The 13,798-nt window shown below is 39.2% G+C and overlaps 1 protein-coding gene across 12 annotated transcripts in view; it reads right to left on the bottom strand.

Annotated features, from left to right (window-relative positions):
- Nucleotides 1-597: 597 nt before the first annotated feature.
- Nucleotides 598-13,798, bottom strand: part of LOC134225267 (transcriptional activator protein Pur-beta) — a 73,385-nt gene continuing 60,184 nt past the window's right edge. For all 12 annotated transcript variants that reach the window (XM_062705197.1, XM_062705196.1, XM_062705195.1 and 9 more), the window contains one exon: nucleotides 598-2,208. In XM_062705197.1, coding sequence (XP_062561181.1) covers nucleotides 2,112-2,208 — 97 coding nt within the window. In that variant the 3' untranslated portion in view covers nucleotides 598-2,111. The remainder of the gene's footprint in view (nucleotides 2,209-13,798) is intronic.

Below are 13,798 nucleotides of genomic sequence, written 5' to 3'. Positions count from 1 at the left end.
GCTGCATCCTTAGGTACTGCCGCAATCAGTTGAGTAGATGGCAGTAGTGGGCCAACGTATATCAATTCAAAAGTTTACACAGGATTTTCAATAAAATTTGTTCTAGCTTCAATGTCTGTTATCTGTGAGCAAAGCAAAACACTTGCGTTGCTGGTGGCAAAGACATTGACGCCAGGATCCTTGCATACAATCCGTAAGGAATTCTCCTACTATGAATCGGAAGGGATTAAGGGCAAGAATTTGACACTGATTTTCGCCGATCTTGGGACCATTCGTCCTACTTCAGTTGAACCAGAGAGGGCATTCTCAGTAGTTGGTAACATTGCTAACAAAATCCAATGTGAATTGGGAGATAAGTCGCTCAGTATGTAATATTCATTGCTTTGCCCAAAGGAACAAAGGATACGGGTGCTTTGAACAAAGGACACGGGTGTTCTTATACTACAAAAGTTCAATGTAATGGACGTAAAAAAAACTGTGGAAATGGTAAAGGAAAACAATAGCAACCAATATTCCAGTTAGAATGTAAAGCAATCGAGGAAGAAGAACACCTTAAAACCACATGATTTCGAAGCACTTAAAACTTTCCGTACGCTATTTTTTTGTTTTTTTTTTTTCTTTATTGGATTTGTTGTTTGTAATCACATTTATTAGTATATTTCCTACTAACATTGTAACACCTGAATCAAATAATCAAAACACCTTTTTAAGCTGTCGACTTGTTTATTCCTTAATCCATTACAACACTAGTGCATGTTTATCTTCGTGTTTGTCGTCCATCACTCCACTTGCAGATGCTCCCTCTCCGTACGTTGGCTATTTTTTTTTAGTTAATTCTGTATTTCTGTATTTTACTGCTGGGACTGTTTGTAAGGACGTTTGTCTGTCAAGCCTAACCAATCAATGCTAATTTGCTATCGGAAAATTTTCCAACTCTGATGAATCGAATTGTGTTGAATGGTAAATATTGAACATGGTAGTTTTTTTCTTCTTTTTATTTTGTATTCATCACACATTAAAGGTGCTCTGTTCGAATTCAAGTCGATTTGATATATCTTGTGATTTATGTTCGATTTTGAAAAGTGTTTTTTAATCGGTTAATGTTCATCGCGCCAGCGGGAGTTTCATATACGAAGAGTTTTATTGAATTTGCAAAAACCCGATCTCAGAACGTGAATCACAGCTTTCGCATTTTTTTAAAATGGTTGCCCATTTTTCCTCTATATTGGTTGGTTTGTTTGTTTGTGTTTGTGAGACCTGTTGTTGCTCTTATACGTTTACTTACGAATGAATGCTTACTGCTTACACACATCACATCATCCCCGTGGCACGCGTTGGTTCCCCTTCAAGAGGAACGCGGCCACGTGTGGATATTTTTTTTATTAATAGTTATAACCCCCTACATTTCATGTATTCTATAGATCCCTTCTTTCATTTCATGTTTCTATTTGTTGCTATGTTTATTCTCTCTCTTTCTTTCGTGTTCTCTACTAGTTGTTGTGGTATGCCCATTTCTGGTTTCTCTCTCTGTGTTTGTTTCTTCCATTCTAGTATCTTAATCAAAGAATAAAACCGTTTATCTAGATTGATCATTTGATTCGCGAATTCTACAGCATTATCATTTTCTTTTTGCTTGTGTTTCTTTGTAACATCGTCATAATTTCCTTTCATTATGTTTTACTTTCTTTTTACTTTAAATCTTAATGATTTTCCTCTATTTCTCTCTTTTGTTTTCTCAGGAAAAGCATTTATAAACGGATTAAATAATTTAGATTCCTATATAAAAAATCAAACCGAAAACTTCATCTCACCTAAAAATATTTTTATATTATCTTTTTTCTTGTTTGTATCGTTCATTTCTTATTTTTTTTCTTTTTATATCGATAAAGTAGTCATAGCTTCATACTTTATTCCAATTTGAATACCTAGTTTGCATAACGCGTAAATAAAATATCGTTAAAAATAATCACTTAACATTGTCAACAAGGTGGAAACTAAAAATTAAAAAAAAAAAACACTCGCGCATCACTGCCCAGCTGTCAGTTGTCGCTGCCAGCTGTCAGTGAAGCGCGAGTGACAACAGAAAACGGAAAGTAAAACTAAATACAGATTCAACATTTTGGATCAAAGTAGGCCTCCAACTGACAGCGTTCGTCATTGCCAATGTCAACTATCGGGCAGAGTACCATGTTGAACAAATCGAATGGCCTAAGAGAGAGATGTAAATAGAAAACAAACAAAAAAGTAATAAGTTATCTTAGGAGGTAAACAAAGCACTTAAGTCTAAAACACAGATTTTTGTTTTGAAGCATTGCTATAAAAGTTAAAAACAAAACGCAAAAAAATTAAAAATTAAATCGCGCAGGTGTTTCGTCGTTCTCCCGGTTCGCTACAGTAATGATGTTCGTTTTTATTTTTTTTGTTTGCAAGGAAAACTAGTATTTTTGTATTACCATTCTGTTTTAATAAATTTATCTCTCTACACATTTGTCGTTTGTCGACTTCCTTAAACGACGAAGAGCATTCGATTTTTCTGTGCGCTCTCCACCATTTTTTTGTTTGTTTTAAGTTGGACTACGTTTTTTACGGTTGTGTTACGTATAGCGCTACCTTTTACAAAAATAAAAAGTAAGCAGAGTGGAAACCGATCACTCTGTGTCTAGCTGATGGAAAAATAAATTATCAAAATGTAAACGAATGGGCAAAAATTAAGCAGCATTTGACGTTTCCTCCGGTGAGTGTGTGTTTGTTTTGCTTTCTCTGAAATGTGATGACATTGGTTGTGCTACACTTAAAATAACGCACATGTTCAATTCATGTGACATTAACATGAATGGTGCTTTTGTTTCGAGTGCTGTTGAGGTTGTTTTTATTTTGGGTGATCATGATCATTCTGCGAATGATTAGACTAATTCCTTGTTAGCATCGCTGAATATGTGAATCAGTTTTATTTGGCATAATTTTTAAATCAGACCGATTTAAAAAATTAGATACTCAATGAATTTATCAGCTGTTTGTTGTCTGTCGCCTGATTTCTAGCTTTTTTCATGGTCTGTGTTAGTCTGTGTGTATGAAGGATAAGTATATTGTGAAAAGCGACATGGTTGAGAAGCAACATGGTTGCGAAAATATCCATTTTTTTTAATTTACGTCAGAACTGAGATAAGCGACACTGTAAAAAGAATTATAGTAGCTGATATCATACATTCACCAATAAGTTGGTTTACTTCCACTGAAGTTCAAAACATTGCTTACAAGCGAGCAGCTATTGAAGTCACCATGTTTGTGCTCCTATACAGCATCGCCCTTAAAATTTAAATGCACTTGCAAAAATATGCGCCTAAGGTTTAAGTCATACACAGATGAACCGAATGCGAAAATTTTCATACTACGAAATGCTGACCTGCATGTTGACATAGTTTTTTTTTTTTTTGCTTTATCATCAGTTTGCTTACAAACACGCACCTGGAAACACAAATTTTAAAAATTAAAAGCTAAAAACAAAACAAAAACAACGTAACTTTGTTCCACTAGCTTTGTTTTGTGTTTGTATCGTGCACACGTAAGGTGTTTTTAAAAACTGCATTCTCGAGCGTTCTAAACGCTATTATCATTAATATTATTATTATTAGTAATAATTCGCTTCGTATCGGAGAATAATGTCAACAAAAGAAACCAAACGGGCATTGGGGGGCGATTCGATCGACCCCCCAAGCACCGCCGAAAACTGGAATCGATTTCCAAAACAAAACCAAACAAGACACAACGAAAACACGTTGTACAACACTCAGTTTGCGCGCGGGCTGCTCGCGCAGCGGCTGCATTGAGACTATAAACTGAACATCATCTCGATTCGGGAACATTTTGTATCATTATTATATACCTACTATATTTTTTCATCTTGTTTTATTTTTGTATTTTTCTTCTTTTTTATTATTTGTCCTCTCATCTGTCGGTTTTTTTTGTTGTTGTTCATTATTATATTTATTTATTTTCTTTATCACTATAATAGACTTGAGAAAAAGACAACATAAGTTAAAATTCTTCACAATATTCATAATAGTTTTCTTGTTTGTTTGTTTTTTTTTTCTTCTGTAATGGTAGCAGTAGATAATAATTCAATTAATAATGATGATACTCTGGATCTGCGTTAATTCGTCCGATTTTTGTTCACTGTTGCTTACTCGTGGCTATTATTCTTCTGCTTTCAACCGAAAAAAAGGACCTTTGTTGCATGCTCTGCTTCTGTTTCGCTTGATTCTGTTTTCTTCAGGTTCCAAATTCATAAAATACCTCACACCGTGTGTTCATCAAAACAAAAACAAATTCTCCATTGGTTGTGTTTTTACTCTTTTGTTGTGTAATGCTGTTTATCCAGTAATTTCCAGTTAACACCTCTATTACTTCTAAACCCACATCATTTCACTGTGTATGCATGTTCGTGTTTTTTATTTTTTGTTTGTATTGTGTTTGACTGTGTGTACATTCTTCAACTGTGCAGTGCGAACAATATTCTCTGTTTATACTTCTATAGATCTTCTTTGCTGTATGAGGTTGCTAGTTACTGTCGTACTTGTTAGTTGTTTGTTATGTCTTTCACATCCAAACGTCTCCATAAACGTTTTACCAAACTGTTTTATTACTAAAACACTAACCGTCCAACTGATGCCTCGTAATTTGGATCATCTAAGTCAAAGGATTTCTAACCAGCAGGGGTGAAACAAATTAGATCGAAAATCATGCTTCTTCTCGGCTTTTCACGGTTGGCTACGATCGGATCTGATCCGATCAACCTACTCCGTTTGGGTAGTCTTCCAAAATGAAAATCTTGTATAAAATAAAACAATTGGCAGTAGGCGCTGCTCAAATAGAATATTGAACAAAAAATGTAATTGGCATTCTAATTTTCAGCAGTAACATTTAAAAGAAAGGAAAATTTAAACATACTGTTTGAGCTCCATAGCTACATTGATCCTAAAAAATGGGAAAAAATAACATCTATTTCCCTTTTACCCTTAATGACTGTTTGTAATATTTATTCATTTAATTCATTTATAAGCTCAATTGGAATTGGATTCATACACATTCATATTTCGTACAAAAGATACATTTGTAGTAAGCAAGAGGTCTTGATTGATCTGATTCAGTAATCGCATAACAAATGTCCACAATTATTTGTCAAATACATACAATCATGGCTTGAATTTATTCAGAAACATATAGGGGATAAATAAAGATGTAAATCGTAAACAAAATTGTTCATTAGTCAACGGTGTCCCGATAAACGCTCCTTATCACGAATCAAACATTATCACTTGAATTTTAGAACTGTCGATGTGTTCCGAATAACAGAGCTTTTTCAGGCAATCAAATCACCATGCGCCTCCACCCGGGTCGAGCTCAAAGCGGTAAAAGTTATGTAGCTGAATGCTCCACCAAATCATTTTGTTTTTTCAGTCTACGTTTTCGTGGTAATTTTGACATTTTTGTAACACTGTGCACCCCCTCCAAAGTTATGGAACGCTTGACGGCGTTCTCAAGATTCAAGTGGCGTATCCACCCATGATTTGAACCGAAATGAAGGCGTTTGACGTCTCGTCGAAACAAGAACCTGGATACGAGGTATCAGAGCGTCGGCTCAGGGGCACGTTTACCTCAAATTGGGACATTTGTGCCATCGCTTTCACAGCCTTTTTCATTACACACCTGATGGAAAAGGAAGTGAGCAAAAAGGAAAGGAATGTGTATGGGAGAACAAAGGGGAAAGTTTGGAAAAGGGCCTTTGAAGAGAGCATACAACGCATAAGCGTACAAGAGCTTATTGCTCCTTAGGCGTCGTACACAAATTACGTAACGCATAAAGGGGAGGGAGGGGGTTTGAGCTTGCGTTACTTATTGTTACATGAGGGGAGGTTGGGTAATGTAAACAGTTACGTAACAAAATTTCCAAATTAAAAAAAACTTAATCCCATAAAATTAATTTCCGTGTCTGTGAATTTGCACACCCTTCGTTTGAGAGCTATGGCGTAGTTGTGCTGAATTAAATCTCGCTTAACTTTTCAAAAGGACCTGAGTAACATTTTTTTTATGAATTAATTTGAGTACTACAATCAAAAGCTTTCATGTTGGTCTGTTGATTGCGCTATTCAAATTAATTCATGAAAAAAATGGTTTTTAGTGTCGAGAATACCTGTCATGGCGAGCGTCGAGTAAACCATCATACCAGTGGGATCAAAGACCATCTGTCCAACCCCCCCCCCCCTTTCCGCCTTTGATTTTTATTGAATGTCCCCGAGACCCGCAAAGCCGGACAACAGCGAGCGGAGCTACTGAAGTCGGGGAGTCTGCATAGTTCCGGTTCGTCCCACCATTTGGTTCGTCAGCACAACGTCAGCTCTAGTATCTACGAAAACCCACACGAACTACGCAAGCCCTCCCCCCCTCGGGGTACACGAGATGAAAATACACGTGAGCGCGTGTGGTCGCCCGAGACCGGCTCAGGCTACCCGGATTCCCCCACCACAAGATGTTGTCCAAGAAGAGGACGGCAGTTATCACCGTCGACCGTATCGGGGCGATGCAGCCACACGCCCCCACCTCTGTTGGTGTTTTTTTATTGGAATATAGCCGTTTAAAAATCGTAAGTAGTTGTTCCATTTCCCTTGCCTTTCGAAAACTTTCCCTCCGTTCAACGGCCTGGAACCCGGGAGCAAAAGAGGCCTTCTGTGCCCACCCCATGAGCTGTCGTTGGCTCTAGACCAACAGCTTGGGGTCTAAGCTAGCCCCTTCTGAGGCAGCAGTAACTCCCGGGGTCAAGAGTAAGTTTCAACGGATAGTGTACAAAATGGACAAAAACGAACTATTCCAACGCCTTTTCAGTGCAATCGTCAAGGCGCATCCACAGCGCAGCAAGAAAAATTCCCAGGATGAAGCGGTGGCTATTTGGAACAAATCGAAGGAGAACCCACATACGCAAGAACAATTCGTTTCCGAGAAAATTTCCGAGCTGCAAGCAAAAACAGCTTTAAACAAAGGAACGCTACTCAAGTTTTGGGGACAGGCAAGTACATCGAAACCGAAGGTCGCGGTGTCTACTCCACCACAGGAACCTCGTTCAGACCCGGTAGAAGTGCCAGATTCTGTGGAAAATGATGGCAGTGACGATAAATCAGGACCGACGAAAAAACGACCAGCGTATGTGCAGGGTCAATTGAAATTGGAACTCGCAAACATCGAATCTGAAATCGTAAGAACACACCACTAATTGAGACTAAAGATTGAATGAAATTAAATAATTTTTCGTTTGTGATGTTAGGTGAAGCTCCGAAACAAGGAAGATTCCGGTCTGCTAACTGACGAAGGCAAAGCATCCTTGACCCGATACTTGAATGAGCGCAAGCAGAAAAAATCTGACTTGAAGCTCAGGGTTTTGGCTCAAGAGCGCCAACAACGATTCCGGGATGAGAAGAAAAAGTCAATGCAGAACTTATTCTCAAAGATTCCCGAAGCCAGAGACCATTTGAAACCTCATAGCTCAGCAGGACGCCCGCCTCTGACAGAGAGCCAGCCTGCTGAAGGCAATCGTGGACATTGCAATGCACGGATCAGCAGCTGAGGAGAAACGTCACGACGAACGATACCGGAGCATAAAAACACTTTCCGAATTGACCGAAGCGCTGCAACATAAAGGATTCCAAATCAGCCGAACAGTACCTGTGAAGCTGCTTAAGTCGAGAAACGATAGTCACAAGGAACATCAAGATGGTAAGTTCTGCACTGCTACCATAAATATGCTTGAGCAACTGGCTTCGATATGGGGACCGAACGAGTTATGTTTTTTAAGTCAAGATGATAAGGCTCGCGTTGTACTGGACCTTACCGCCGCAAATAAGCAGGCGCCCATTTTGATGAATCTTGAATACCGCGTAACACTTCCGGATCATGATTTTCCCGTAGCTTCTAAGCATAAGCTCATTTTGTCGGTTATCGCAGGATGCGTAATCAAGCCAGGAATGTTCGAAAGTGATGAAGCTGTGTGGTTCAGAGGACCATTGTATGTTGTCATTCGCTCAGGAAAACACTATTCTTCATCCGCATATTCTCATGAACGTGATTTTGTTCGGTTGACAGAGCTACCTGGATTCGATGTAATAATGCGATATGAAGGAAATGTCAAACCAATAATCATCATTACCGTAGACGGAGGACCAGATGAGAACCCCCGCTATAAGAAGGTAATTGACATGGCCATTCATCATTTTGTCGAATTCAATCTGGATGCTATATTTATTGCCACGAATGCACCGGGACGGATGAGCTCTCCGGATTGATACTACCTCATGATCATTACGGTTCCCATCATGATCAGCAACTCAGAACAACTGACCCGTTACTGGAAGAGAAGAATTTCAAATATGCTGGGGAAACTCTTGCGGATGTGTGGAACGATATATCGGAATACATAGAGCCTGCCGACTCTCAAATCGATGAATCTGAAGTAGCTTCTTGTTCAGCAAAGTGGTTTTCCCAACATGTGCGGACTTCTCAATACTACCCCCGTCCCTCTAAAGCAAACAGCTGATGAACTGAAGGCACCAGGTTCAATTTATGGGAACATCACTTTCCCTTCGCTGTTTGTTCGAAATTCAATCGACTTCAATAGAAAATCCTTCCTAAATCACTACTTGGATATGACGATCTTCCATATGACACCTACTGTCCATCCCAACAAGCCGTTTTGAAAACTAGAATTTGCAAAACATGTTCGATCTACTTCGCATCACAAGTAATGCTCAAGGAACACCAGAAGCTTCACAAGGCAGGAGTACTTGGAAAACGTCGTTACAAGATGGCTGTTGCAAAACGCGGAAAGGAGGTGCTAGTGGTGGAAAATAATGAATCGATCTGGACTGATGAAGATTCGGACACGGAGCTACAGCTTGCAGCAAAGGCAGATGAGTCTGATGTTTTTCCGGTAATTACAATCGAAGACCATTTGAGTCCGACGTGGACTAATGCTTGATCGCTTTGTAATTCCCACTGTTTTTTATGAAACCAATAAAAAGGAAATTTGAGTTTTGTAATTTTTAATTAATATCGCGAAAAGGGGGGGGGTCAGAAGGATAGTGTTACGTAATTTAAGGGGAGGGGGTCTGGTCGAGCGTTACTTATTGTGACATAGGATTTTTTGACAATTTGGATTTTTTGCGTTACGTAATTTGTGTACGACGCCTTACCACAATGGGCTATGAACAACAAAATACTCTGAAGGTTCAGGTTTCTAAAGTCAATTTCACTAAGTAAGTGTTTACCAAATATTTGGAAACGCAATTGCGCATAGACTGGGCAGTTACATATCAGATGATAAGAAGTTCCATAATCGGATTCACACCTATGTGATAGTTGATTCAACGGGTTGAATATTTGCCATGTGATAGTTCAGTCGGCAGTGACCTGTCAAGGCTTTGACTAAGACACTGCAATTCTGTTTAGATAGATAGATGCTCCATTACGGGCTAACTCATCAGCCAATTCGTTTCCAGCTATGGAATAATGGCCAGGTACCCATATAAGGTGTAAAATATTAACTGAATTAAGTTCCTCAATTTGAGTTCGACTTGCGATTACTAACTTCGACCTTGAGTTGGCCGAAGCGAGAGCTTTGAAAACTGTTTGGCTTTCTGAACTGAAGTATATTACTTTGCCCTTAATGCGTTGCTGCAGTGCAGATTGCACTCCACACATGATGGCAAATATTTCCGCTTGAAAGACAGTGCAGTGTTTACCCAGTGAGTGTGACTGTTCCAATCTCAGCTCACGCGAATAGACGCCTGCACCTGCTCTACCTTCGAGGAGGGAGCCGTCAGTGTAACAAACAATACTGTCCGACATACATCTCTCCAAGTAGTCAGATGTCCACTCATCCCGCGAGGGGAACTGTATTGAAAATGTCCTATAAGGAAAACAACTAACGTGTGTGAGATCACTTGGAGCAAGGAAAATTTTGTCCCAATTAACCATAAGCGGTAACAACGAAGTGTTTATAGAACTGCGGTTTACAGGATTTTCTTCCATAAAACCAAGTACCCATAATCGGTAAGTACAAGAGAATGCTTCTTGTTTAAGATATATGTGTAGTGGGGCCACGTCGAAGAGAACTTCGAGAGCAGCCGTGCGAGTTGGAGAGAAAACACAGTCATTGCCATTAGGCACGTCCTTTGAAGATGGGCTAATTTAAAATGAATTCTCCTCATTTCCCCCTTTTGCCATCACACAAGACATCCATAAGCCAAAATTGGTCGTACAACTGTTGTGTAAATCCATTTGATATATTTGCTATCCAGGAAAGCTTCGAATCCAAAATTAGACCCACATACTTTACCTGATCAGTTACATTGATTTCAGATCCAAAAAGTTGTAATGGACGAATACCATCACGGTTATGTATTTCCGTGAAAAGAACAATAAATGTTTTATTCAGATTAACCGAAAGGGCATGTTGGTGACACAAACTTTCAACTACCTGGAGAGCGTTTCGCAACAGGTCGAATAAGGTAGTAATGCACAAGTAATGTTAGATAGTCGTCGGCAAATCCATAGGTAGGAAAACTGTCATTATTTAGTAATCTCAAAAGCGTATCTGCAACGAGATTCCACAAAAGAGGAGATAATAATCCCCCTTGAGGGCATCCGCAGACACTCAATTTCCTAATCGCTGTTTGACCTAATGTCGAGTAGAGATGTCGGTTTTTACCCATCTAGTGAATTCATTTGGTAATTATATTAGATAACTCATGACAACGTGCGGCTTCCAATATTGCATCGAAAGACACGTTATCGAAAGCATCCTCAATATCTAAGAAAGCAGCCAAGCACGATTGCTTTTGATCGAATGCTTTCTCGATATCGTAGACAATCTTGTGTAGAAGAGTCACGGTGGACTTTCCAGATTGTTAAGCATGTTAATTAATATGAAGAGGCATGTTTGCCAAACAGTCATCACGAATGTGATGATCGATAATACGTTCTAAGCATTTCAGAAGAAATGAGGTCAGACTGATGGGTCTAAAATTCTTTGCACGTCCTCCTTTTGGGATAAAATTTACAGCGACGCAACCCACCATGATATGAAAATATATCCAGTAGCAAAACTGCATACTGAAAGTTTTATCAAAACATGTTTGATATGCTCAAAACCTCTATGAAGTAGAACGGGATAAATCCCATCTCCCCTTGCATATTCGTAGAAAGCAAAACTGTTAAGTGCCCATTGAATCGATTTAGCAGTTATGATTCTACGTGCTTGAGCCCAAGACCCATAGCTACTCGAAAGACATTAGGAACATCCAAAGATGTTATATCGACACACCTAGTATCAAACCTAACGATTCTTCGTCAAAAGAAGTGTAGTCGCCATTTGGCTTGCGAATTTCGCCAACTTGGAAATCTCACAAGAATTTTATTCAATCGACTGACTTCACTCAAATTGGAAACATTTGCACAAAGGTTTTCCCAGCAGATCGTAGATCCTTCTTGTAAGCTTTCCGGGCCTACTTAAAAGAATCCGTCCCTGCTGAATGGCGTCTGTTCCAACTCCTTTTACATTGCTTCCTGAGCTTAGCCAAATCGGAATTCCACCACGGGGTTCCTCTTGAGGTTTTTACAGAACGCAAAGAGCAAGCTTCTTCGAAAGCTTTCACGATGTGCAACGTTGTAGTATGAACTGCATTATTCAAGTCGGTAGGAGTTACTATAGAAGGTAAATATCCATGAAATTTGGTTAAGAGCAACTCTGTAGAAAGATCCCAGCTGGTTGAACTAGGATTTCTAAAACGCAAGGTCTGTGAAGTAACATTCCAATGATCAAAGTAGATGTAGCAATGATCAGATATATTCAAATGGGGTACCCACTCATGGTTTGTCCCAAAATGAAGGCGTTTGACGTGTCGTCGAAACTAGAACCTGAATACGAGAAACGCAAATAGAAATTTCAACTCTTCCAACACTGCAGACAATCTTCTTTAAAAATGAACAACACTTGACAATGAAGAAATGGTTTATCCAGGTAAATCTCAGATTCCGCTATTCAATGTGTTCACGTCACATAACAAAAAAATCTTCGGAAATTGCTTCGGGGTAATTCTTGGTAAAATGCTTCTTATGGTAAAAAAAATGTTTCGTTAGTTTGTAGCAACCGTCCGATGACCAAAACGGTACTAAAATGATGTGCGCTGCTCTCGAGGTGTCAAATCACGCACCAGACTACCTGTAGAAGTGTGAGTTTGAGTATTTCACCCACGGCAAACCCTACCAATTGTGATCACCAGACAGATTAAACAAGTATCACAATCTGGTCGCCCAGATGACGCATTTAGTCAAGAGGAAAAAAGAAGTTGGACTTCTTCTTCTACTTCTTCAATGGCTCTACATTCCCACTAGAATTTTAAATACTTTTCAACTTATGTTACTGCTTGAAAACTGCGTTGAATGCCTTTACAAAAAAAAGAGAAAAAATAAAACCATCAAGATTATGCCAAGAACCAAATCCAGAGCAGAGGGATACCGCTAATAAAAATCGTTTACAGATACAATCAAAATCAATATTGTAGGGTGCTGTCAATACGATACACCGCGCGGCTGTTGTAATGTTTCCAAAAGCGCATTTGCACAAGATTCCACGCGGCGTTCCACATACGAAAGAAACAACCGCACCGTAGGAAACGCCGCAATGTTATCTCCCCATAAGAATCGACTATACGGGCAGCAAAAAGCACGGTGCGTCGTTTTCTGTGAGGATCGGCGCGTGTACTTTTGGGCAAACGCGTTAATACTTTTTCATTGCACGTAACATCAATCCTCGAATGGAGTGCCAAAATGGTATCTAATAACAAAAGAAAAACAAACACGGAGGGAAACACTCCACTCAAATCAACAAAAGCGAACTTGGTTTGCCTTGCTTTTCCAGCGTTTTCTGGGAAAACTCTGTTCTTGTATTTTTCATGATTGAACATCATATTTTTAAAAGTTTAACTCTTTTGTTTAAAATCACAGCTGTTGGTCCCGATCCCTCGAATCGTGTTGCCTCTAGGAGGCTTTCTCCGCTTTATTTTCGTGTTTTTCGCCCTCGGATGACCACTTGTTTTACTTTCTCTTTCTTCCTTCTTCTGCATCTTCTCCCCTCCCCCCCTGCACTTGCTTTCATCAGTTTTCCACTTCTGCCTTCTCAATCAATGCCAAGCATGATTCTCGAAACGCAACTATATTTTACTTATACCGATTCGTTTTTAGCGAATTAATAATTATTTCATACTGCTTCCTAATTCAATATTTGTATACGAGAGAAACTTAATCACAACGGAACAACAAAAACGATTCATATTGAAAACAACTTACTATCTGTGTGGGTGTGTGTGTTTGTGTTCGTTTGTCGACCGAGATGGGTCCGCTTGACCGTGGGTGTCCGATTTTTGAGGTCAGACCGACCCAGTGTTCTCCCGGTAAGACCCCATATCTACGAGTTATTCGACGCTAAAAATATGAAATATAGGTAATAAAAATTTTGATTCTTCAAGGTTCTTGCACTTTGGGCAAATTTAAATACTTTTTTTTCATCTTCCGAGTGACGCCTAGTCAATCATCAGTCACTTTATCGACTTGTTTTGTGTCTGTTCTCTGTGTGTGTGTAACATTTAACAGTAATATATATTGACTTTGTCATTTTTTACGCGTGTGTGTGTTTTCTCTTTTCCCGTTTTTTTTTGCACGTTTAGTATTACATATCAACTGCTGGCATTTGGAT

The sequence above is a fragment of the Armigeres subalbatus genome, chromosome 3 (assembly GCF_024139115.2).
Source record: "Armigeres subalbatus isolate Guangzhou_Male chromosome 3, GZ_Asu_2, whole genome shotgun sequence".
In the NCBI taxonomy this organism is placed as follows: Eukaryota; Metazoa; Arthropoda; class Insecta; order Diptera; family Culicidae; genus Armigeres; species Armigeres subalbatus.
The sequence above is the reverse complement of the archived record's forward strand: the minus strand, read 5'-3'. Positions and strand labels throughout refer to the sequence as shown.